The following is a 25,156-nucleotide window of genomic DNA, read 5'->3' as shown; positions in this document are numbered from 1 at the left end:
AGCTATAGATTTCATTAAGTCTAAGGGAGGGATCCCAATCATATGTAGCATCTTGCCTAGAAGGGGAGTAGGAAATGAATGGTTGTCTAGGGCAATTGGTGTAAATTGCTGGCTAGACAGATACTGCAAGGAACTTGCAATCCCATTCATTGACAACTGGAACAACTTTTATGGCAAACATGATATGTATGCAAGGGATGGGGTTCATCTCTCTGGGGCAGGGGTGGTAGCACTTGCAGACTCGATTGAGAAGGCCATTGGTGAAATGCCTATGATTTTAAACTGATGGAAGATAGAGGTATGGGTGTGTGTGGGAAACAAGCAGGTTGCAACACTAGGGTTGGAAACAGTAAATGTATAAAAGGCATTCAGCATGAAGTTATAAATAAAGACAATAGAACAGGTCAGAAAACAAAGGGGGACAGCAGAGGGCAGCAAGGGACTAGCTCCCTTAAGGTTTACTATACTAATAGCAGGAGTGTTAGAAATAAGATAGATGAGCTAAGATTAATTGCAAGTGCAGGAAACATAGATATTATTGCTATAACAGAGACCTGGCTCAATCTGAAAGATAGAGAGATGCCATCTGAATGTCACATACAAGGCTATAAATTATTCCACACTGACAGGGTCAACAGGAAAGGTGGTGGAGTAGCGATGTATGTCAGAGACAATTTAAATTGTTGTGTTAGACAAGATATTAAATTAGAAGCGTCAGCCACTGAATCTGTTTGGTTACAGCTTCTCGAGGGCCGAGAAAAACTAATTTTGGGTGTGATTTACAGGGCCCCAAATCTTGATAGGGAGTGCAGTAAACTTCTATGGGACGAAATTCGTAAGGCATCTACATACGAAAATGTTGTGCTAATGGGAGATTTCAACTATAGACAGATTGACTGGAGCAATTTGACAGGAAATTTAGAGTCGGGTGACTTTCTTGATACGATCCAGGATTGTTTTTTAAAACAGTTTGTGACAGAGCCAACTAGGGGAAATAACCTCCTTGACTTGGTTCTTGCCAGTAGGGAAACACTAATTAATAATCTTGAGGTTAATGATGAGCTTGGGGAGAGTGATCACAAATCACTCAGTTTTAACATATCATGGAATTCCCCTAATAATGGCAATCAAGTCTCCGTCCCTGACTTTCGCTTGGCTGATTTCATAGGACTGAAAAATTACTTAGGTGGGCTGAACTGGAATGACCTGACTAGGGGTCAGGTAGGTGGTGATGGTTGCCGATATGATGCTTTCCAGGGCATAGTTCTAGCTGCTCAGTCAAATTATGTTCCAAATAGGGAAATCAGATCAAACAAAAATGATCCTAAATGGATGAACAATAGATTAAAATATCTGATTGGTCAAAAGAGAGGCATATATAGGCAAATCAAAAGAGGAGAGGGGCAATTAAGAAATCGATATATTCAGTTAAAGAGAGAAATAAAAAAGGGAATTAGAAAAGCAAAAAGAGATTATGAGGTTAAAGTTGCAAGAGAATCGAAGACTAACCCAAAAGGATTCTTTCAGGTATACAGAAGTAAGATCAGGGACAAGATAGGCCCACTCAAAAGTTCCTCGGGTCAGCTCACTGACAGTGATAAGGAAATGTGTAGAATTTTTAACACATACTTCCTCTCAGTTTTTACACAGGAGGATACCAGTGATATTCCAGTAATGATAAATTATGTAGAACAGGACGATAATAAACTGTGCACTATTAGGGTCACAAGTGACATGGTCCTTAGGCAAATAGATAAATTAAAACCTAACAAATCCCCAGGCCCTGATGAACTGTATGCAAGGGTTCTAAAGGAATGTAAAGAGGAGCTTAGCACACCTTTGGCTAATCTTTTCAACATATCACTACAAACTGGCATGGTGCCAGATAAGTGGAAAATGGCAAATGTGATACCTATTTTCAAAACAGGTGACAGGTCCTTAGCTTCGAACTATAGACCAATAAGCCTAACCTCCATAGTGGGAAAATTTATGGAATCAATAATTGCCGAGGCAGTTCGTAGCCACCTTGAAAAGCATAAATTAATCAACGAATCTCAGCATGGTTTTACAAAGGGACGTTCCTGCCTTACGAATTTATTAACTTTTTTCACTAAGGTATTTGAGGAGGTAGATCATGGTAATGAATATGATATTGTGTATATGGACTTCAGTAAGGCTTTTGACAGGGTCCCACATCAGAGACTATTGAGGATAATTAAAGCACATGGAATAGGAGGAGAAATTTTTTCCTGGATAGAGGCATGGTTGACAAATAGGCAGCAGAGAGTTTGCATAAATGGGGAGAAATCAGAGTGGGGAAGCGTCACGAGCGGTGTTCCACAGGGGTCAGTGTTGGGCCCCCTGCTGTTCACAATCTACATAAACGACATAGATGAGGGCATAAAGAGCGACATCGGCAAGTTTGCCGATGACACCAAAATAGGCCGTCGAATTCATTCTGACGAGGACATTCGAGCACTCCAGGAAGATTTGAATAGACTGATGCAGTGGTCGGAGAAGTGGCAGATGCAGTTTAATATAGACAAATGCAAAGTTCTAAATGTTGGACAGGACAATAACCATGCCACATATAAACTAAATAATGTAGATCTTAATATTACGGATTGCGAAAAAGATTTAGGAGTTCTGGTTAGCAGTAATCTGAAACCAAGACAACAGTGCATAAGTGTTCGCAATAAAGCTAATAGAATCCTTGGCTTCATATCAAGAAGCATAAATAATAGGAGTCCTCAGGTTGTTCTTCAACTCTATACATCCTTGGTTAGGCCTCATTTAGATTATGCTGCACAGTTTTGGTCACCGTATTACAGAATGGATATAAATTCTCTGGAAAATGTACAAAGGAGGATGACAAAGATGATCCCATGTATCAGAAACCTTCCCTATGAGGATAGACTAAGGGCCCTGAAACTGCACTCTCTAGAAAGACGTAGAATTAGGGGGGATATGATTGAGGTTTATAAGTGGAAGACAGGAATAAATAAAGGGGATGTAAATAGTGTGCTGATAATATCTAGCCTAGACAGGACTCGCAGCAATGGTTTTAAGTTGGAAAAATTCAGATTCAGGAGGGATATAGGAAAGTACTGGTTTGGTAATAGAGTTGTGGATGAGTGGAACAAACTCCCAAGTACCGTTATAGAGGCCAGAACGTTGTGTAGCTTTAAAAATAGGTTGGATAAATACATGAGTAGATGTGGGTGGGTGTGAGTTAGACCTGATAGCTTGTGCTAACGGGTCGGTTGCCGTGTTCCTCCCTTGAGTCAATGTGACCTGACCTGACTAGGTTGGGTGCATTGGCTTAAGCCGGTAGGGACTTGGACCTGCCTCGCATGGGCCAGTAGGCCTTCTGCAGTGTTCCTTCGTTCTTATGTTCTTATGTTCTTAAAGATTTCTACCTGGATGCCAAGGTACTCTCAATATCGATACTCTTCGTGTTGTTTGGGAATAAAGATTAAAGTATTTATATAGTTTAACGTAAAAATAAATCACAGGGCAAGTGAATCGTAAAACTCACAGGCAGTTTCGTGTTCTTACGATTTCGCGAGTAAAAATAAACCGTTTACATAGAAAGACAAGGCACCTTGTGTGTGCGAATGATTATAATCATAACCTTAAGTTTTAAAGGGGTAGAGGGGTAAGTCAGTGGAAGACCTTGCGTCAGATGATCACAAGCTCCAGCTGTGGGTCATAACACAACCAAGACATGCGTCAAGAAACACTTGTCCTGTTTCCAGATTGATCTTAACCTAAGACACCTTGGCTGCAGCCTGATGTTCACTACTCACATCCAACACATATCTAAGAAAATTTGCAAAACTGTGGCCGTTCTTTGAAAAATACATTATGTTGTATACACAACATTGCTTACTAATCTATCCCTACTTCACTTACTGTATTTGTGTTTGGGGACCTACAGCAAATCATCTAAAACCCATTGTTATTCAAGAGAAATTAACTATTAGCTCGATTGCTAGCGCACTCATCTCACACACTGACGTCCTGGGATCAATCCCCGATACGGGTGGAAACATTAGGCCGTATTTCCATAAAACACCTGCTGTCCATGTTAAGTAAAATAGGTACCTGGGTGTTAGTCGACTGATATGGGTCGCATCTTGGGGACAAAAATTGACCTAATTTACCCGAAATGCTCTGCACAACAAGGGACTTTCTATATAGTAGTATGTCATTGATGTCAGCTATGGTCTGTATACCTTGTATATGTACTGGTAGTAATTATTATTATTATTATTATTATTATTATTTCGACGAAGGGAGTGGGACCTAAAAGGACAAACGAAAGTTTTCCTTTTTAAATTTAATGATGTATACAGGAGAAGGGGTTACTAGCCCCTTGCTCCCGGCATTTTAGTCGCCTCTTACGACACGCATGGCTTACGGAGGAAGAATTCTGTTCCACTTCCCCATGGAGATTATTATTAATATTATTATTATTATTATTATTATTATTATTATTATTATTATTATTATTATTATTATTATTAATATTATTAATTAGCAGTCTTAACTCGCCTCACAGAGCATGCACGTCTACCACTGTGTATTGTATACAGTAATGAACATTATATCATTGGTTAATATTAAAGGTTGCCTGGAATACTCTGAGTAACCAGGAGCTTTATATGAAGCATCTCAATAAAATCAACTAATCCTGCCTCAGTTATGTGCTGAACCGTGCACAAATTATAATAAAATAATTAGTATTATTAATATAACAATCACGTTAATGTAATAATTATTATATTAACGTATTTTATCCAATAACGTTTTTGTTAATTCGTTTTTTCTAATACTAACGTTTTATTTCTATTATCGTGTTTTATTTATAAAATTAACGTGTTTTATTTACAAAATTAACGTGTTGTATATTATCTATATAATTAACGTGTTTTATCTATGTTAACGTGTTTTATTTCTAATATTACGGTGTTTTTTCAGTGGTGTTTGCCCGGGTGCGTCGATTAACCACGACGCCCAACGGAATCTTAGCATACAAGGTCAAGGTCAAGAAAATTATCAAGGTCAGTTTTCCTACTACAAAGGGAGTTTTTACCAGGTCAAGTTGTCAGGGTTAGTTTTGACTAGGTTAAAGTGAAATTGTCAAGGTCAGTTCTGACCAGGTCAAGGTCAGGTTATCAAGGTCACTTTCCAAGTCAACGTAAAGTTGTCAAGGTCACATTTACCAGGTCATGGTCAAATTGTTAAGGTCACTTGTACCAAACAAGTCAAATTGGCAAGGTCACTTTTACCAAGTCAGCCAAGTTTCCAAGGTCACTTGTACCAGGTTAAGGTCAAATTGTCAAGGTCACTTGAACCAGGTCAAGGTCAATAAAACTGTCAAGGTCAGTTTTACCAAGTTCCATTTTTTTTCTCCGCACTTTCGTTTTGTGGCGGCGCTTTTGGTTCACACACGAATTACCCGGGTTCGATCATGGGGGGAGTAGAGACGCTGGTCATGTCTCTTTACACCTGTCGCCTCTATGGTCACCTAGCAATAAGTAGGTACCTGAGTGTTAGTCACTTTACACCTGCCGTCACTGTTCACCTAGCAGTAGGTGGGTACCTGGGTGTTAGCAGACTGGTGTGGGTGGCATCTTGGTGGAGGGACCTGCACCAGGAATCCACAGTGAAAATAAGCCACACATGGGTTATCCTGGGTTACTAACCCTCTAGGTTATCCTGGGTTACTAACCCTCTAGGTTATCCTGGGTTACTAACCCTCCAGGTTATCCTGAGTTACTAACCCTCTAGGTTATCCTGGGTTACTAACCCTCCAGGTTATCCTGGGTTACTAACCCTCTAGGTTATCCTGGGTTACTAACCCTCCAGGTTATCCTGGGTTACTAACCCTCCAGGTTATCCTGGGTTACTAACCCTCCAGGTTATCCTGGGTTACTAACCCTCCAGGTTATCCTGGGTTACTAACCCTCCAGGTTATCCTGGGTTACTAACCCTCCAGGTTATCCTGGGTTACAAACCCTCCAGGTTATCCTGGGTTACTAACCCTCTAGGTTATCCTGAGTTACTAACCCTCCAGGTTATCCTGGGTTACTAACCCTCTAGGTTATTCTGAGTTACTAACCCTCCAGGTTATCCTGGGTTACTAACCCTCCAGGTTATCCTGAGTTACTAACCCTCCAGGTTATCCTGGGTTACTAACCCTCCAGGTTATCCTGAGTTACTAACCCTCCAGGTTATCCTGGGTTACTAACCCTCCAGGTTATCCTGGGTTACTAACCCTCTATGTTATCCTGGGTTACTAACCCTCTAGGTTATCCTGGGTTACTAACCCTCCAGGTTATCCTGGGTTACTAACCCTCCAGGTTATCCTGAGTTACTAGCCCTCCAGGTTATCCTGGGTTACTAACTCAGGCTATCCTGGGTTACTAACCCTCCAGGTTATCCTGGGTTACTAACCCTCCAGGTTATCCTGGGTTAGTAACCCTCTAGGTTATCCTGAGTTACTAACCCTCCAGGTTATCCTGAGTTACTAACCCTCCAGGTTATCCTGAGTTACTAACCCTCCAGGTTATCCTGAGTTACTAACCCTCCAGGTTATCCTGAGTTACTAACCCTGCAGGTTATCCTGGGTTACTAACCCTCCAGGTTATCCTGGGTTACTAACCCTCCAGGTTATCCTAGGTTACTAACCCTCCAGGTTATCCTGGGTTACTAACCCTCTAGGTTATCCTGGGTTACTAACCCTCCAGGTTATCCTGGGTTACTAACCCTCCAGGTTATCCTGGGTTACTAACCCTCCAGGTTATCCTGGGTTACTAACCATCTATGTTATCCTGGGTTACTAACCCTCTAGGTTATCCTGGGTTACTAACCCTCCTGGTTATCCTGGGTTACTAACCCTCCAGGTTATCCTGGGTTACTAACCCTCCAGGTTATCCTGGGTTACTAACCCTCCAGGTTATCCTGGGTTACTAACCCTCCAGGTTATCCTGATTTACTAACCCTCCAGGTTATCCTGAGTTACTAACCTTCCAGGTTATCCTGGGTTACTAACCCTCCAGGCTATCCCGGATTACTAACCCTCCAGGTTATCCTGGGTTACTAACCCTCCAGGTTATCCTGGGTTACTAACCCTCTAGGATATCCTGGGTTACTAACTCTCCAGGTTATCCTGGGTTACTAACCCTCCAGGTTATCCTGGGTTACTAACCCTCCAAGCTATCCTGGGTTACTCACCCTCCAGGTTATCCTGGATTACTAACCCTCCAGGTTATCCTGGGTTACTAACCCTCCAGGTTATCCTGGGTTACTAACCCTCCAGGTTATCCTGGGTTACTAACCCTCCAGGTTATCCTGGGTTACTAACCCTCCAGGTTATCCTGGGTTACTAACCCTCCAGGTTATCCTGGGTTACTAACCCTCCAGGTTATCCTGGGTTACTAACCCTCCAGGTTATCCTGGGTTACTAACCCTCCAGGTTATCCTGGGTTACTAACCCTCAGGTTATCCTGGGTTACTAACCCTCCAGGCTATCCTGGGTTACTAACCCTCCAGGTTATCCTGAGTTACTAACCCTCTAGGTTATCCTGGGTTACTAACCCTCCAGGTTATCCTGGGTTACTAACCCTCTAGGTTATCCTGGGTTACTAACCCTCCAGGTTATCCTGGGTTACTAACCCTCCAGGTTATCCTGGGTTACTAACCCTCCAGGTTATCCTGGGTTACTAACCCTCCAGGTTATCCTGGGTTACTAACCCTCCAGGTTATCCTGAGTTACTAACCCTCTAGGTTATCCTGGGTTACTAACCCTCCAGGTTATCCTGGGTTACTAACCCTCTAGGTTATCCTGGGTTACTAACCCTCCAGGTTATCCTGGGTTACTAACCCTCCAGGTTATCCTGGGTTACTAACCCTCCAGGTTATCCTGGGTTACTAACCCTCCAGGTTATCCTGGGTTACTAACCCTCCAGGTTATCCTGGGTTACTAACCCTCTAGGTTATCCTGGGTTACTAACCCTCCAGGTTATCCTGGGTTACTAACCCTCCAGGTTATCCTGGGTTACTAACCCTCCAGGTTATCCTGGGTTACTAACCCTCCAGGTTATCCTGGGTTACTAACCCTCCAGGTTATCCTGGGTTACTAACCCTCCAGGTTATCCTGGGTTACTAACCCTCTAGGTTATCCTGGGTTACTAACCCTCCAGGTTATCCTGGGTTACTAACCCTCTAGGTTATCCTGGGTTACTAACCCTCCAGGTTATCCTGGGTTACTAACCCTCCAGGTTATCCTGGGTTACTAACCCTCCAGGTTATCCTGGGTTACTAACCCTCCAGGTTATCCTGGGTTACTAACCCTCCAGGTTATCCTGGGTTACTAACCCTCCAGGTTATCCTGGGTTACTAACCCTCCTGGTTATCCTGGGTTACTAACCCTCCAGGTTATCCTGGGTTACTAACCCTCCAGGTTATCCTGGGTTACTAACCCTCCAGGTTATCCTGGGTTACTAACCCTCCAGGTTATCCTGGGTTACTAACCCTCCTGGTAGGTTCGCCTAGGAGTAAGCTTTATTAGTTGTACTTTTAGTAGTTTCCCCCGGGAGTGAGCTTTATTAAGTCTGCACTTTATTTTAGCTTCATTCACGAATAAGCTTTGCCGAGTCAACGTAAACTTAGTAAAGTTCACCCCTGAGGGAGCTGTAAAAGAAAGCTCACCACTGAGCGAGCTTTAAAACATTTTGCTTTGCAGTACGTCCCTTTGTATACCCACTTGACTCAACTCCATAATTTCTGTATGGCTAAAGTCAGTATTTAATTTACATGTCAGCTCTATAAAGCTACTCTACGTAATAAGATTAAGACACATGTGCAACATCTGGGTATCTTTATTGTAGACGTTTCGCCATCCAGTGGCTTTATCAATACAAATTCTAGGACATAACTTGAAGACAGTAGAACTATGTACAGAAGATGAGGTAATCAGTCCCTCAACCTAGGAGTAGGTGCAAAGAGCACCATAGTCGTGGAGATTCTGAAGCAGAAGAAAGAATCCTGGCGCTTATATAGTAACGTCAGGTGTAGCAGACGAGGGCATATTCACTGGTAGGCGGGATTCCCCTCCTCTACGTAATGCAGTTTTTCGTAAATGCGATTAAAAGAGTGCATTATGCAGGGCTTTCCACACGTTTTTCATTGTTGGTTGTGCCTTGTCAATCTCATTTACATAAAATGCTCTGGATGGTGGAGCTTGATACCAGAGAGTTAACTGTTAAGTGTATAACAAATAACCTCACTCTTGGGACTTGTCAAGAACCATTGCTCATTTTTGGGTAGGGGGGATAAACCTAGTGTAAGACGGTAGAACCTAAACTCTTATGCTAGGGAGGGTAATCCTAGTGTAAAACCTTAACTTATTTTCTGGGGTATTCCTAGTGTATGACCAAAACCTTAACTCATTTGCTGGGGTAATCCTAGTGTAAGACGAGAACCTTAACTCATTTGCTGGGGTAATCCTAGTGTAAGACGAGAACCTTAACTCATTTGCTGGGGTAATCCTAGTGTAAGACGAGAACCTTAACTCATTTGCTGGGGTAATCCTAGTGTAAGACGAGAACCTTAACTCATTTGCTGGGGTAATCCTAGTGTAAGACGAGAACCTTAACTCATTTGCTGGGGTAATCCTAGTGTAAGACGAGAACCTTAACTCATTTGCTGGGGTAATCCTAGTGTAAGACGAGAACCTTAACTCATTTGCTGGGGTAATCCTAGTGTAAGACGAGAACCTTAACTCATTTGCTGGGGTAATCCTAGTGTAAGACGAGAACTTCAACTCATTGCTGGGGAAAGAACTGTAAACCTAGTGTAAGCCAAAGAAATAAATGTAGGTCGGCAACTAATGTTGGTCTTTTTTTTTACCAGTATACAAGGTTTTGTATTTCAGTATAATTTCTGGTGCCTGTGATATACCCGTGAGCAGTTTTGAGGGTCGTATAGTGAAGAATGTTAGAGAACGCGGTTACATTATTATTCACAAATATGTCTTTATTGTTCATATTTTGTAAGTTTTTTTTTTCACTGGCGTGGCCAGTTTTTGTAGTCGACTTCATTATCTTCTTTATAAGGTATGTCCTGTGCTGAGTCATGTTCATTATCCTCTTCATTACGTGTGTCCTGTGTTGAATGATCTTCATTTATCCTCCTCGTTACGTATATCCTGTGCTGATTCATCGTTATGAGTTATGAGTGTTGGTGCCGTGATGAAGATTTCACTCATCTTTATCATTGTTCCTCAGACAGGCAGTGTTAGCTGAAACGAGAACAAATACGAATATCTCCAAGGCTTGTGACTTACAAGCTGAGTTATGTCTGGTGTTTCATTCGTCAGGGGGAAAAGAATCACCTGACACGAGGCTTTGTTAGGCGATGATACGAATATCTCCAAGGCTTGTGACTTCCAAGCTGACCTTAGACTAGTATCATTCGTCAGGGAAAAAAATCGCCTGACGCGAGGCTTTGTTAGACGATGATCCGTTCAGTGGTGGTTGATGCTGAGACGAGGCTTGAAGCGTCACTCTAGCTAGCGTGTGCTGTTGCAGGCATTAATCTCCACTGACACTTGTACCATTGTGGTAACTGCTGGCCCTATGACCATGATGGGTAGTAAAATTTACTAAAGTGCCACACTGAGTAGTAGACCAACATAAACATCTGGACATATAGCCAGGTCATGAGGTAATTACAGTGGCACTCCCAGTGTTGGGAAGACATCTTAATATCCTTGGCTATACTTTCTCTTTCCAAGTGTTATCAGTCACTGTTCTGACACCAGGTTTTAACTGGTATTCTCAGGGGACTTATTCGCTTATAAATCCTAGTCTTTTTGTCTCCTTTTCCCCTTGAAAAGTTCCTTTTGGATACATCAGAAGTGTGCTGGGAGCAAAGGCTAGCTATGTTTCCCTGTCATATTCCATCACATACTGCATATATAGTGTTGAAATTTGTTAGCCTGGGCTGAGAGACTTCAGTAGGTCAATGAATATATTGTCGAGTATTCTATTATGGGTTATCAGTTATGGCAGCTTCAAAGATTATCTTTCAATAGAGTTGGAGTTCCACCGACTTATCCAGCACTGTTAGGTTAGGTTAAGTAAAATTCGTCAGGAAACAGGACAGTTATTTCCTGACGCGGTTCGTAGTCATGATGACCCTCCACTGGAGCCTTTGGTCATTGACCGAGGCCTTCCACTGGCTTTCCCCTTTAAAAATTAAGATTATGAGATAAGAAGGCAGTGGTGAAGACATGCACAGCAGCTGGTTCATGCTGATGACAGCAGTCCTGCTTTACCTCCCTCGCTGCATGCACATGTAACGAATGACATGCGCATGATTACTGTTCACTTGTAGCGATGCCATTGACGTGTAGCATTAATAAGTCCACTACATGTGACCGAATTCATCTCTGTATAAATAACTCATTACGGTTGTAACCAGATATAAACATGTAAATAGTTCATTACCACTGTAACTTAAGTTATCTGTCAGAACTTTGGGGCCCAGTCCCTGGACCCATTATGAGCCTCTAAATTTTTGACATCCGCCTACAGGATGGGTATGGGGTGCATAATATAGATATTAAAATTGTGTGCAGGAACAGTATACTGGCTGTCTGACTACGACAGCACGTACTCTGCTGCCTGGCTACGACAGCACGTACACTATGCTGCGTGGCTACGACAGCACGTACACCATGCTGCCTGACTACGACAGCACGTACACTGTTACCTGGCTACGACAGCACGCACACTATGCTGCCTGGCTACGACAGCACGTACACCATGCTGTCTGACTACGACAGCACGTACACCATGCTGCCTGACTACGACAGCACGTACACCATGCTGCCTGACTACGACAGCACGTACACCATGCTGCCTGACTACGACAGCACGTACACCATGCTGCCTGACTACGACAGCACGTACACCATGCTGCCTGACTACGACAGCACGTACACCATGCTGCCTGACTACAACAGCACGTACACCATGCTGCCTGACTACGACAGCACGTACACCATGCTGTCTGACTACGACAGCACGTACACCATGCTGCCTGACTACAACAGCACGTACACCATGCTGTCTGACTACGACAGCACGTACACCATGCTGCCTGACTACGACAGCACGTACACCATGCTGTCTGACTACGACAGCACGTACACCATGCTGCCTGACTACGACAGCACGTACACCATGCTGCCTGACTACGACAGCACGTACACCATGCTGCCTGACTACGACAGCACGTACACCATGCTGTCTGACTACGACAGCACGTACACCATGTTGTCTGACTACGACAGCACGTACACCATGTTGTCTGACTACGACAGCACGTACACCATGCTGCCTGACTAAGACAGCACGTACACCATGCTGCCTGACTACTACAGCACGTACACCATGCTGCCTGACTACGACAGCACGTACACCATGCTGCCTGACTACGACAGCACGTACACCATGCTGCCTGACTACGACAGCACGTACACCATGCTGTCTGACTACGACAGCACGTACACCATGCTGCCTGACTACGACAGCACGTACACCATGCTGTCTGACTACAACAGCACGTACACCATGTTGTCTGACTACGACAGCACGTACACCATGTTGTCTGACTACGACAGCACGTACACCATGCTGCCTGACTACGACAGCACGTACACCATGCTGCCTGACTACGACAGCACGTACACCATGCTGCCTGACTAAGACAGCACGTACACCATGCTGCCTGACTACTACAGCACGTACACCATGCTGCCTGACTACGACAGCACGTACACCATGCTGCCTGACTACGACAGCACGTACACCATGCTGCCTGACTACGACAGCACGTACACCATGCTGTCTGACTACGACAGCACGTACACCATGCTGCCTGACTACGACAGCACGTACACCATGCTGTCTGACTACAACAGCACGTACACCATGCTGCCTGACTACGACAGCACGTACACCACGCTGCCTGACTACGACAGCACGTACACCATGCTGCCTGACTACGACAGCACGTACACCATGTTGCCTGACTACGACAGCACGTACACCATGCTGCCTGACTACGACAGCACGTACATCATGCTGCCTGACTACGACAGCACGTACACCATGCTGTCTGACTATGACAGCACGTACACCATGCTGCCTGACTACGACAGCACGTACACCATGCTGCCTGACTACGACAGCACGTACACCATGCTGCCTGACTACGACAGCACGTACACCATGCTGCCTGACTACGACAGCACGTACACCATGCTGCCTGACTACGACAGCACGTACACCATGCTGCCTGACTACGACAGCACGTACACCATGCTACCTGACTACGACAGCACGTACACCATGCTGCCTGACTACGACAGCACGTACACCATGCTGCCTGACTACGACAGCACGTACACCATGCTGTCTGACTACGACAGCACGTACACCATGCTGCCTGACTACGACAGCACGTACACCATGCTGCCTGACTACGACAGCACGTACACCATGCTGCCTGACTACGACAGCACGTACACCATGCTGCCTGACTACGACAGCACGTACACCATGCTGCCTGACTACGACAGCACGTACACCATGCTGCCTGACTACGACAGCACGTACACCATGCTGCCTGACTACGACAGCACGTACACCATGCTGCCTGACTACGACAGCACGTACACCATGCTGCCTGACTACGACAGCACGTACGTTATGAAGTGGGAAGAGATGTATACACACATTTTAATAAATAATTCAAGACAACATGCATGAATTATTACCCGTATAATCATAATTAAGCGCAAAACCCACCAGGGTCGTACATTGCTGCTAAGGTGCGCGGATTATTATTATTATTATTATTATTATTATCAAGGGGGAAGCGCTAAACCCAGAGGATTATACAGCGCCTGGGGGGGGATGTGGAAGGCATTCAGGCTTAATTCGGGGAACTGCAGCACAGATCCAATTCCCTAAATCAAGAGCCCCTCACCAACATCAAGGAACCTTCCTTGAGGGGAAAAGTGCGCGGAACAGTGCACAAATAACTAACATTTATAAGGCTTTATAACTTTATAAAGACAGCGGTCTTTACCTTTTTATTTATAAAGTCGTGTTAACTTTCTCTTCGTAGGGACGTCCTCTTTCTCTCATGTATGGATTTTTTGTGAAGAAATTTCAAGTCTAAAATAATGATAGAAAACCCTGGTAACAAAATATCAAATGAATTATTATTATTGTTATTATTAATTATTACTATACTTCACTACCTGGAGGTTACCTGGAGGTTATTCCGGGGATCAACGCCCCCGCGGCCCGGTCCATGACTAGGCCTCCCGATGGATCAGGGTCTGATCAACTAGGCTGTTACTGCTGGCCGCACGCAGTCCAACGTACGAGCCACAGCCCGGCTGATCCGGCACTGACTTTAGGTATCTGTCCAGCTCTCTCTTGAAGGCAGCCAGGGGTTTATTGGTAATTCCCCTAATGCTTGATGGGAGGCTGTTGAACAGTTTTGGGCCCCGGACACTTATGGTGTTTTCTCTTAGTGTACCAATGGCGCCCCTACTTTTTATTGGGGGCATTTTGCATCGCCTGCCCAGTCTTTTACTTTCGTAGGGAGTGATTTCTGTGTGCAGATTTGGGACCATTCCTTCCAAGATTTTCCAAGTGTAGATTATGATATATCTCTCCCTCCTGCGTTCCAACGAGTACAAGTCAAGTGCTTCCAAGCGTTCCCAGTAGTTAAGGTGCTTGACAGAACTTATACGTGCAGTAAAGGATCTCTGTACGCTCTCTAGATCTGCGATTTCACCTGCTTTGAATGGAGATGTTAATGTACAGCAGTATTCCAGCCTAGAGAGAACAAGTGATTTGAAAAGGATCATCATGGGCTTGGCATCTCTCGTTTTGAAAGTTCTCATTATCCATCCTATCATTTTCTTTGCACGTGCGATCGTGGCACTGTTGTGATCCTTGAAAGTGAGATCCTCAGACATTACTACTCCCAGGTCCCTTACATTATTTTTCTGCTCTATTGTATGGCCGGAGTCAGTAGTATACTCTGTTCTAGTTATTATTTCCTCCAGTTTTCCATAACGGAGTAGTTGGAATTTGTCCTCATTGAACATCATATTGTTTACCGTTGCCCACTGGAAAACTTTGTTTATATCTTCTTGGAGGTTAACGGCGTCCTCAGCAGATGACAGCCTCATGCAGATCCTAGTATCATCCGCAAAGGATGATACGGTGCTGTGGTGTATATCTCTGTTTATGTCTGATATGAGGATAAGGAATAAGATGGGGGCAAGTACTGTGCCTTGTGGAACAGAGCTCTTCACTATGGCAGCCTCCGATTTAACTCTGTTGACCACTACTCTTTGTGTTCGATTTGTTAGGAAGTTGAAGATCCATCTCCCCACTTTCCCAGTTATTCCTTTAGCACGTATTTTATGGGCTATTACGCCATGATCGCATTTGTCAAATGCTTTTGCAAAGTCTGTGTATATTACATCTGCATTCTGATTTTCTTCCAGTGCATCCAAGGCCATGTCATAGTGATCCAGTAGTTGTGAGAGGCAGGAGCGACCTGCCCTGAACCCATGTTGCCCTGGATTGTGCAGATTTTGGGAATCCAGGTGATTTGCAATCCTGCTTCTTAGCACTCTTTCAAAGATTTTTATGATGTGGGACGTCAGAGCTATTGGTCTATAGTTCTTAGCTAATGCTTTGCTGCCACCTTTATGGAGTGGGGCTATATCCGTTGTTTTAAGTGACTGTGGAATTTCACCCATGTCCAAGCTCCTCCTCCATAGTGTACTTAGGGCACACGAGAGGGGTTTCTTGCAGTTCTTAATGAAAACAGAGTTCCACGAGTCTGGGCCCGGGGCTGAGTGCATAGGCATGTTGTCAATGGCTTTTTCGAAATCTATCGGAGTTAGGGTAATGTCGGAAATCTGGCATACATTTATGGAGTTTTGAGGCTCATTCGTGAAGAAATCATTTGGGTCGTCGATCCTCAGACCGATTAGTGGTTCACTAAACACAGAGTCGTACTGGGATTTCAATATTTCACTCATTTCCTTGTTGTCATCTGTGTAAGTCCCATCCTGTCTGAGTAAGGGCCCGATACTAGATGTGGTATTTGCCTTGTTTTTGGCATATGAAAAGAAATATTTTGAATTTCTTTCAATTTCACTAATAGCTTTAAGCTCCTCCTGCCTCTCCTGGTTCCTGTAAGAGTCATTTACCTTAAGTTCGATAGTTTCCACTTCCCTGGTCAGCGCCTCCTTTCGTGTATCAGATATTCTAGCACTCCTGAGGAGCTCAGTGACTCTTCGTCGTCTTCTGTAGAGGGAGCGTCTTTTTCTCTCCAGTTTACTCCTGCTCTTCTTCTTTCTTAGGGGAATATGCCTAGAACATGCTTCGGCTACCAGGAAGTTGATCCTTTCAAGGCACTGGTTTGGATCCATGTCATTTAAGACATCTTCCCAACATGTTTCGTTTAGGACATGGTTTACCTGGTCCCAGTTGATGTTCTTGTTGTTGAAATTGTATTTTGTGAAGACACCTTCACAGGTACATGCATTCTGCTGTTCAGGACCCCTATGCATGTATGTCTGGACTTCGATTAGATTGTGATTGGAATTAGTTGTTTTTGATATTCTTATGTCTCTTATCAGGTCCTCATTATTTGTGAAGATAAGGTCAAGTGTGTTTTCTAGTCTTGTTGGCTCCACTATCTGCTGGCTTAAGGTGTGTTTTTCGCAGAGACTTAGTAGCTCATGTGTGTGTGACCTTTCATCTGCGCTACCTCCGGAGATTGTTTCAGCTATAACATTATTTGCTACATTCTTCCATTTTGTATGCCTTAGGTTGAAATCACCAAGCAGTAAGATGTTTGGGGATGGAGCTGGAAGGTTTTCCAAACAGTAATCGATTTTCAGTAGCTGTTCCTTGAACTGTTGTGAGGGTGTATCTGGTGGCTTGTATACAACCACAATGACTAGGTTTTGGTTCTCGATCTTTATTGATAGAACTTCTACTACTATTATTATTATTATTTAGGGGGAGTGTAAACCCGTAGGGTTCACACAGGGGGAATATGAGGTATTCAGGTTCGAGCCAAGGAAGAGGAGGACTGGTCCAATTCCTTGGATCAAGAGCCCCACAGCATCATAGAAGCTTGAGGGGGACGGGGAGAGATGAAACAAGATAAAGAAACAAACAGAAGGCAACTTGAAGGAGACAGCAAGAGAAGAAAAATGAGAAAAGTGAGAAACTGCTCTCAGAATGTGAAGCAACGAAAATATACCACGTGTTTATACACCTCTCAGTGTATATACAGTGTATGTGTGAGGCTTGTGGTTGACCTATTTAATGTGTATAGTATACAGTGTATGTGTGAGGCTTGTGGTTGACCTATTTAATGTGTATAGTATACAGTGTATGTGTGAGGCTTGTGGTTAACCTATTTAATGTGTATAGTATACAGTGTATGTGTGAGGCTTGTGGTTAACCTACTTAATGTGTATAGTATACAGTGTATGTGTGAGGCTTGTGGTTAACCTACTTAATGTGTATAGTATACATTATTGTTATTACAGTCAATGGGAAGCGCTAAACCCGTAGGATTGTACAGGTATAGTATACAGTGTATGTATGTGTGAGACTTGTGGTTGACATAGTTCATGTGTTTGTATGTATGTATATATATATATATATATATATATATATATATATATATATATATATATATATATATATATATATATATATATATATATATATATATATATATATATAGTGTCGAATAGGTAAAACTGGTCAGTTAGCAAGAACTCATTTAAAATTAAGTTCTTTCTAAAATTTTCTCATATACTTTTAAAGATATATATTTTCATTTGTGTTAATGTAAAAAATAATAATTTTGTGCAAAAGATGAGGCGGGTAGTAAACATCGTTCATGTGTATATATACACACCACCTAGTGTATATAATGTGTGAGGCTGATGGTAAACGTAACTCATGTGGTCACAGCAGACAGTGTGAGGCAGGTCTTGGTGTGGTAATTCTTCCATTACTGACTCCACGACTTTTGGTTCTATGTGCTTTTCTTCAAGTGGTGCTTTGATATTCAGGGAGGGTTCTTGATAAAAAAAGCATGTCACAGTTGTTTCAGTTACGTAGACAGCAGTGGAGAGAAAAGCTATGTACATTGTGACCTTGTTGTGGTGATGAGAGAAGGTCTCTGTAAAGACAGCAGTCAAGGTTGACCGTTGGTGGCTGCTGGTGATGTTTCACCGTCCAGTATGTGTTCTCAGAGCTCCTTACATAAGTCACCATAGCGTGTTTGTAGAGCACAGGCCCAGTAATCTCATCTTAAAGCTATGTATGGATCCTGCCTCTACTGGTTTCATCAGTAAAATATTTGGGAATCCCCTTTGACCCATGCATGTCAGGAGAATTGATAGGGAACAGTGTAGTAAAGAAAGCGAATGCCAGACTGAAGTTCCTGTATAGACAAGCACAGTGTCTACCTACTGAGGCTCGCAGGACCCTATGTCTAGCCCTTATACAATGCCATATGGATTACGCTTGCTCTTCCTGGTACTCTGCTTTGACAAAAAAACTGAAAGATAGACTGCAAATCACCCAGAACAAAATCGTAAGATTCATCCTGGGGCTGGGACCAAGAGAACATGTAGGCCAGGATGAATTACAGCAGTTGGATATGCTGAATGTTGAAGACAGAGTAAAACAACTGAAGCTAAATCATGTTTATAAAATTGCTCACAAACAATGTCCAGAATATCTTGCTGTCAATTTTGTCAAGGTTGGGAACCGCAGCAATCATAGTACTAGGGGGAGAGAGCACAACTTTGTAGTACCCACAGTCAGTGGCCAGGTGTCAAACACCTTTTATTGTACAGCAATAAAGGAATGGAACAGACTGCCCGCACATGTCAAAGCCAGTCATAGCATGAACCAGTTCAAGAAGACTGCCAAAAGGTGTCTGATGAATGTAGCTACAGAAAGGGAGGGGAATGATTTTCTATTTTTTAGCTAACATACGTGTAAATTTTACCTTATTCCTAGTAATGACCCTCGTATTGTAGATAGTCTTAATGACCCTCGTATTGTAGATAGTCTTAATGACCCTCGTGTAGTAGATAGTCTTTTTAGTATGATAATAAGATGTTATCTTCATTATAGAATAATAAGAAAATATTATAACCTTTATATTATAATAATAAGGTAAAAGGACCCCAATGGAAATAAGTCACTCTGTCTGACTTTTTTGGGTTATCCCAGGTTCTCTACACATATGCTGCTATGTATGATAATTCTATGTAACTGTATTTGTGTCTACCTGAATAAACTTACTTACTTACTTAATTCCTTCACTATTCAGATTGTTCCACTCCTGACAACTCTAAGGCTGAAGGAACACTTCCTAGTACCCCAATGACTCATCTGAGTTTTCAACTTCCAGTTGTGTCCCCTTGTTCCTGTATATAATTTCTAAAACATTCTGTCCCTATTCACCTTGTCAGTTCCTCTCGGTATTTCATACGTCGTTATCATGTCCCCCTATCCTCCAGTGTCACCAGGATGAGTTTCCTTAACCTCCTCTAACAGGACCCATTAGCTCTGGGACTAGTCTTCCTGCAAACTTTTGCATTTTCAATGATTTTCTTGACGTGCTTAACCAGGGGTTGGTTCGATATTGGTGCTGCATACTCCAGTATCGGACTGCCGTTCGTGGTGTAGTGTTGTGAATGACTCCTTTCTTAGATGTCGAGACACTATTCTCAGGTTTGCCAGGCGCCCATATACTGCAGGAATTATTTGGGTGATATGCGCCTCAGATGTGCTCCGTATAATGCGCACTCCAAGATCCTTGTCATTGAATGAGGTTTGCAGTCTTTGGCTCCCTAGCCTGTGCTCAGTCTGCAGTCTCGTCTGTCCATCCCCAGGCTTCATGACTTTGAACTTGATGGGGTTGAACTCTAGCATCCATTTGTTGGACCAGGCTTGAACTTAGTGGGATTGAACTCTAGTAACCGTTTGTTGACTCAGGCTTGCAGCCAGATTCCAGATCTGGGATCTGGCTGAGTGGAGAAAGTACTGTGTACTTTGATACAGTGTGTGCTGGTTCAAATCCTGCTGTGGACTGAAAGATAACGTTTGTTATATATATATATATATATATATATATATATATATATATATATATATATATATATATATATATATATATATATATATATATATATTCATTATTAACACATTGGCCGTCTCCCACCAAGGCAGGGTGGCCCAAAAAAGAAAAACTTTCATCATTCACTCCATCACTGTCTTGCCAGAGACATGCTTTACACTACAGTTATAAAACTGCAACATTAACACCCCTCCTTCAGAATGCAGACACTGTACTTCCCATCTCCAAGACTCAAGGTTTCCCTGAATCCATTCATAAATGTTACTTTGCTCGTGCTCCAGCAGCACGTCAAGTCCTAAAAATAGTTTTTCTCCATTCGCTTCTATCTGTGATGCTCATGCATACTTGCTGGAAGTCCAAGCCCCTCGCACACAAAACCTCCTTTACCCCTCCCTCCAACCTTTCCTAGGCTGGCCCCTACCCTTCCTTCTCTCCACTACAGATTTATACACTCTCGAAGTCATTCGATTTTGTTCCATCCTCTCTGCATGTCCAAACCACCTCAACAACCCTTCCTCAGCCCTCTGGATAATAGTTTTGGTAATTCCGTACCTCCTCCTAATTTCCAAACTACGAATTCTCTGCATTATATTCACACCACACACATTGACCTCAGCCACGACATCTTCACTGCCTCCAGCCTTTTTGTTGCAACATTCACCACCCATGTTTCACACCCATATAAGAGTGTTGATATTACCTGGAGTTTACCTGGAGAGAGTTTCGGGGGTCAACGCCCCCGCGGCCCGGTCTGTGACCAGGCCTCCTGGTGGATCAGCGCCTGATCAACCAGGCTGTTGCTGCTGGCTGCACGCAAACCAACGTACGAGCCACAGCCCGGCTGATCAGGAACTGACTTTAGGTGCTTGTCCAGTGCCAGCTTGAAGACTGCCAGGGGTCTGTTGGTAATCCCCCTTATGTGTGCTGGGAGGCAGTTGAACAGTCTCGGGCCCCTGACACTTATTGTATGGTCTCTTAACGTGCTAGTGACACCCCTGCTTTTCATTGGGGGGATGGTGCATCGTCTGCCAAGTCTTTTGCTTTCGTAGTGAGTGATTTTCGTGTGCAAGTTCGGTACTAGTCCCTCTAGGATTTTCCAGGTGTATATAATCATGTATCTCTCCCTCCTGCGTTCCAGGGAATACAGGTTTAGAAACCTCAAGCGCTCCCAGTAATTGAGGTGTTTTATCTCCGTTATGCGCGCCGTGAAAGTTCTCTGTACATTTTCTAGGTCGGCAATTTCACCTGCCTTGAAAGGTGCTGTTAGAGTGCAGCAATATTCCAGCCTAGATAGAACAAGTGACCTGAAGAGTGTCATCATGGGCTTGGCCTCCCTAGTTTTGAAGGTTCTCATTATCCATCCTGTCATTTTTCTAGCAGATGCGATTGATACAATGTTATGGTCCTTGAAGGTGAGATCCTCCGACATAATCACTCCCAGGTCTTTGACGTTGGTGTTTCGCTCTATTTTGTGGCCAGAATTTGTTTTGTACTCTGATGAAGATTTAATTTCCTCATGTTTACCATATCTGAGTAATTGAAATTTCTCATCGTTGAACTTCATATTGTTTTCTGCAGCCCACTGAAAGATTTGGTTGATGTCCGCCTGGAGCCTTGCAGTGTCTGCAATGGAAGACACTGTCATGCAGATTCGGGTGTCATCTGCAAAGGAAGACACGGTGCTGTGGCTGACATCCTTGTCTATGTCGGATATGAGGATGAGGAACAAGATGGGAGCTAGTACTGTGCCTTGTGGAACAGAGCTTTTCACCGTAGCTGCCTCGGACTTTACTCTGTTGACGACTACTCTCTGTGTTCTGTTAGTGAGGAAATTATAGATCCATCGACCGACTTTTCCTGTTATTCCTTTAGCGCGCATTTTGTGCGCTATTACGCCATGGTCACACTTGTCGAAGGCTTTTGCAAAGTCTGTATATATTACATCTGCATTCTTTTTGTCTTCTAGTGCATTTAGGACCTTGTCGTAGTGATCCAGTAGTTGAGACAGACAGGAGCGACCTGTTCTAAACCCATGTTGCCCTGGGTTGTGTAACTGATGGGTTTCTAGATGGGTGGTGATCTTGCTTCTTAGGACCCTTTCAAAGATTTTTATGATATGGGATGTTAATGCTATTGGTCTGTAGTTCTTTGCTGTTGCTTTACTGCCCCCTTTGTGGAGTGGGGCTATGTCTGTTGTTTTTAGTAACTGAGGGACGACCCCCGTGTCCATGCTCCCTCTCCATAGGATGGAAAAGGCTCGTGATAGGGGCTTCTTGCAGTTCTTGATGAACACAGAGTTCCATGAGTCTGGCCCTGGGGCAGAGTGCATGGGCATGTCATTTATCGCCTGTTCGAAGTCATTTGGCGTCAGGATAACATCGGATAGGCTTGTGTTAATCAAATTTTGTGGCTCTCTCATAAAAAATTCATTTTGATCTTCGACTCTCAGTCTGGTTAGCGGCTTGCTAAAAACTGAGTCATATTGGGACTTGAGTAGCTCACTCATTCCCTTGCTGTCATCTGTGTAGGACCCATCTTGTTTAAGTAGGGGCCCAATACTGGACGTTGTTCTCGATTTTGATTTGGCATAGGAGAAGAAATACTTTGGGTTTCTTTCGATTTCATTTATGGCTTTTAGTTCTTCCCGCGATTCCTGACTCCTAAAGGATTCTTTTAGCTTAAGTTCGATGCTTGCTATTTCTCTGACCAGTGTCTCCCTGCGCATTTCAGATATATTGACCTCTTTTAGCCGCTCTGTTATTCTTTTCCGTCGCCTGTAAAGGGAGCGCCTGTCTCTTTCTATTTTACATCTACCCCTCTTTGTCTCCACATGGTCCAGTGGATTAAGGCGTCATGAATTTTCGCCCATCATGAGGCAGGCCAAAGGAGCATGGGTTCGAGTCCTTGGCTAGTCGCAGTGTTGTTATTGATCAATACTACACTTTCGTGGGCACAATAATATATATATATATATATATATATATATATATATATATATATATATATATATATATATATATATATATATATATATATATATATATGCATGCAATAAGATCACAGTAAACAGGTGATTTCAGAATATGCAAAACAACCACTCTGAAAGAATAGAGAAATTCCAAGCGCTTTCATGACTACTCACATTATCAAGGAACATAGTTCCTTGATAATGTGAGTAGTCACGAAAGCGCTTGGAATTTCTCTATTCTTTCAGAGTGGTTGTTTTGCATATATATGCATATGCAATAAGATCACGGCAAACAGGTGATTTCAGACTATGCAAAACAACCACTGTGAAAGAATAGAGAAATTCCAGGTGCTTTCGTGACTACTCACATTATCAAGGAACTATGAAAGTAAAGCATCCAAGGAAGGTATATAAGTGGTCTGGCCAACACCTCACTATCAGATCCCACAACAGTTAAACACCTGACGCGCACCGGCCCAACTGGACAGGTCCTTTGCACAACCCACCAACAAACTATTCTACCCAAGAAAATTTTAAAAATTATTATTTGTCCAGTGTATTATTAAATTAAGATTCCTTGTAAAATTTGCGATAAAGTTTATTACGGTCAAACTGGTAAAAATCTCGAACTAAGATTAAAACAACATAAATATAGCATTAGAACTGGACAAGATTCCAATGCTCTATTTATTCATGTAAGAGATTTTAACCATCCAATTGATTTTCAAAAAGTTGAGAAAGTAGTATCAAGCAAGTCCATGGTCGACAGGAATATAATTGAATCTTGTTTCATAAAAAGCAGTTTTGACAATAATATGAATATTTCCTTTGGTTTATATAAATTAGATCCATTTATAATTAATAGAATTTGGGAAGAATTTAATAATACACTGGACAAATAATAATTTTTAAATAAAAAAAATATATATATATATATATATATATATATATATATATATGTATATATATATATATATATATATATATATATATATATATATATATATATATATATATATTATATATATTATATTATATATATATATATATATATATATATATATATATATATATATATATATATATATATATATATATATATATATATATCTATATCTTCTTTCAACAAACCGGCCGTATCCCACCAAGGCAGGCGCGCGCGCACACACACACACACACACACACACACACACACACACACACACACACACACACACACACACACACACACACACACACACACACACACACACACAAGACAAGACAAGAGAGAGAGGGGTGGGTGGATTGCATTTTCTTGGACTGCAAGAAGGCGTTTGACACAGTTCCACACAAGAGATTGGTGCAAAAACTGGAGGACCAAGCAGGGATAACAGGGAAGGCACTACAATGGATCAGGGAATACTTGTCAGGAAGACAGCAGCGAGTCATGGTACGTGGCGAGGTGTCAGAGTGGGCACCTGTGACCAGCGGGGTCCCGCAGGGGTCAGTCCTAGGACCAGTGCTGTTTCTGGTATTTGTGAACGACATGACGGAAGGAATAGACTCTGAGGTGTCCCTGTTTGCAGATGACGTGAAGTTGATGAGAAGAATTCACTCGATCGAAGACCAGGCAGAACTACAAAGGGATCTGGACAGGCTGCAGACCTGGTCCAGCAATTGGCTCCTGGAGTTCAATCCCACCAAGTGCAAAGTCATGAAGATTGGGGAAGGGCAAAGAAGGCCGCAGACGGAGTACAGTCTAGGGGGTCAGAGACTACAAACCTCACTCAAGGAAAAAGATCTTGGGGTGAGTATAACACCAGGCACATCTGAAGCGCACATCAACCAAATAACTGCTGCAGCATATGGGCGCCTAGCAAACCTCAGAACAGCATTCCGACATCTTAA

At 42.9% G+C, this 25,156-nt stretch overlaps 1 protein-coding gene across 2 annotated transcripts in view; it reads left to right on the top strand.

Moving 5' to 3' along the window:
• The window catches only part of Timp (Tissue inhibitor of metalloproteases), a 429,110-nt gene that overhangs the window by 368,457 nt on the left and 35,497 nt on the right, over window positions 1-25,156 (top strand). For both annotated transcript variants that reach the window (XM_070100997.1, XM_070100998.1), the window contains exon 3: window positions 4,984-5,066. In XM_070100997.1, coding sequence (XP_069957098.1) covers window positions 4,984-5,066 — 83 coding nt within the window. The remainder of the gene's footprint in view (window positions 1-4,983; window positions 5,067-25,156) is intronic.

Source organism: Cherax quadricarinatus, chromosome 75 (genome assembly GCF_038502225.1).
Source record: "Cherax quadricarinatus isolate ZL_2023a chromosome 75, ASM3850222v1, whole genome shotgun sequence".
NCBI lineage: Eukaryota > Metazoa > Arthropoda > Malacostraca > Decapoda > Parastacidae > Cherax > Cherax quadricarinatus.
This window is presented reverse-complemented; position numbering and strand designations above follow the sequence as displayed.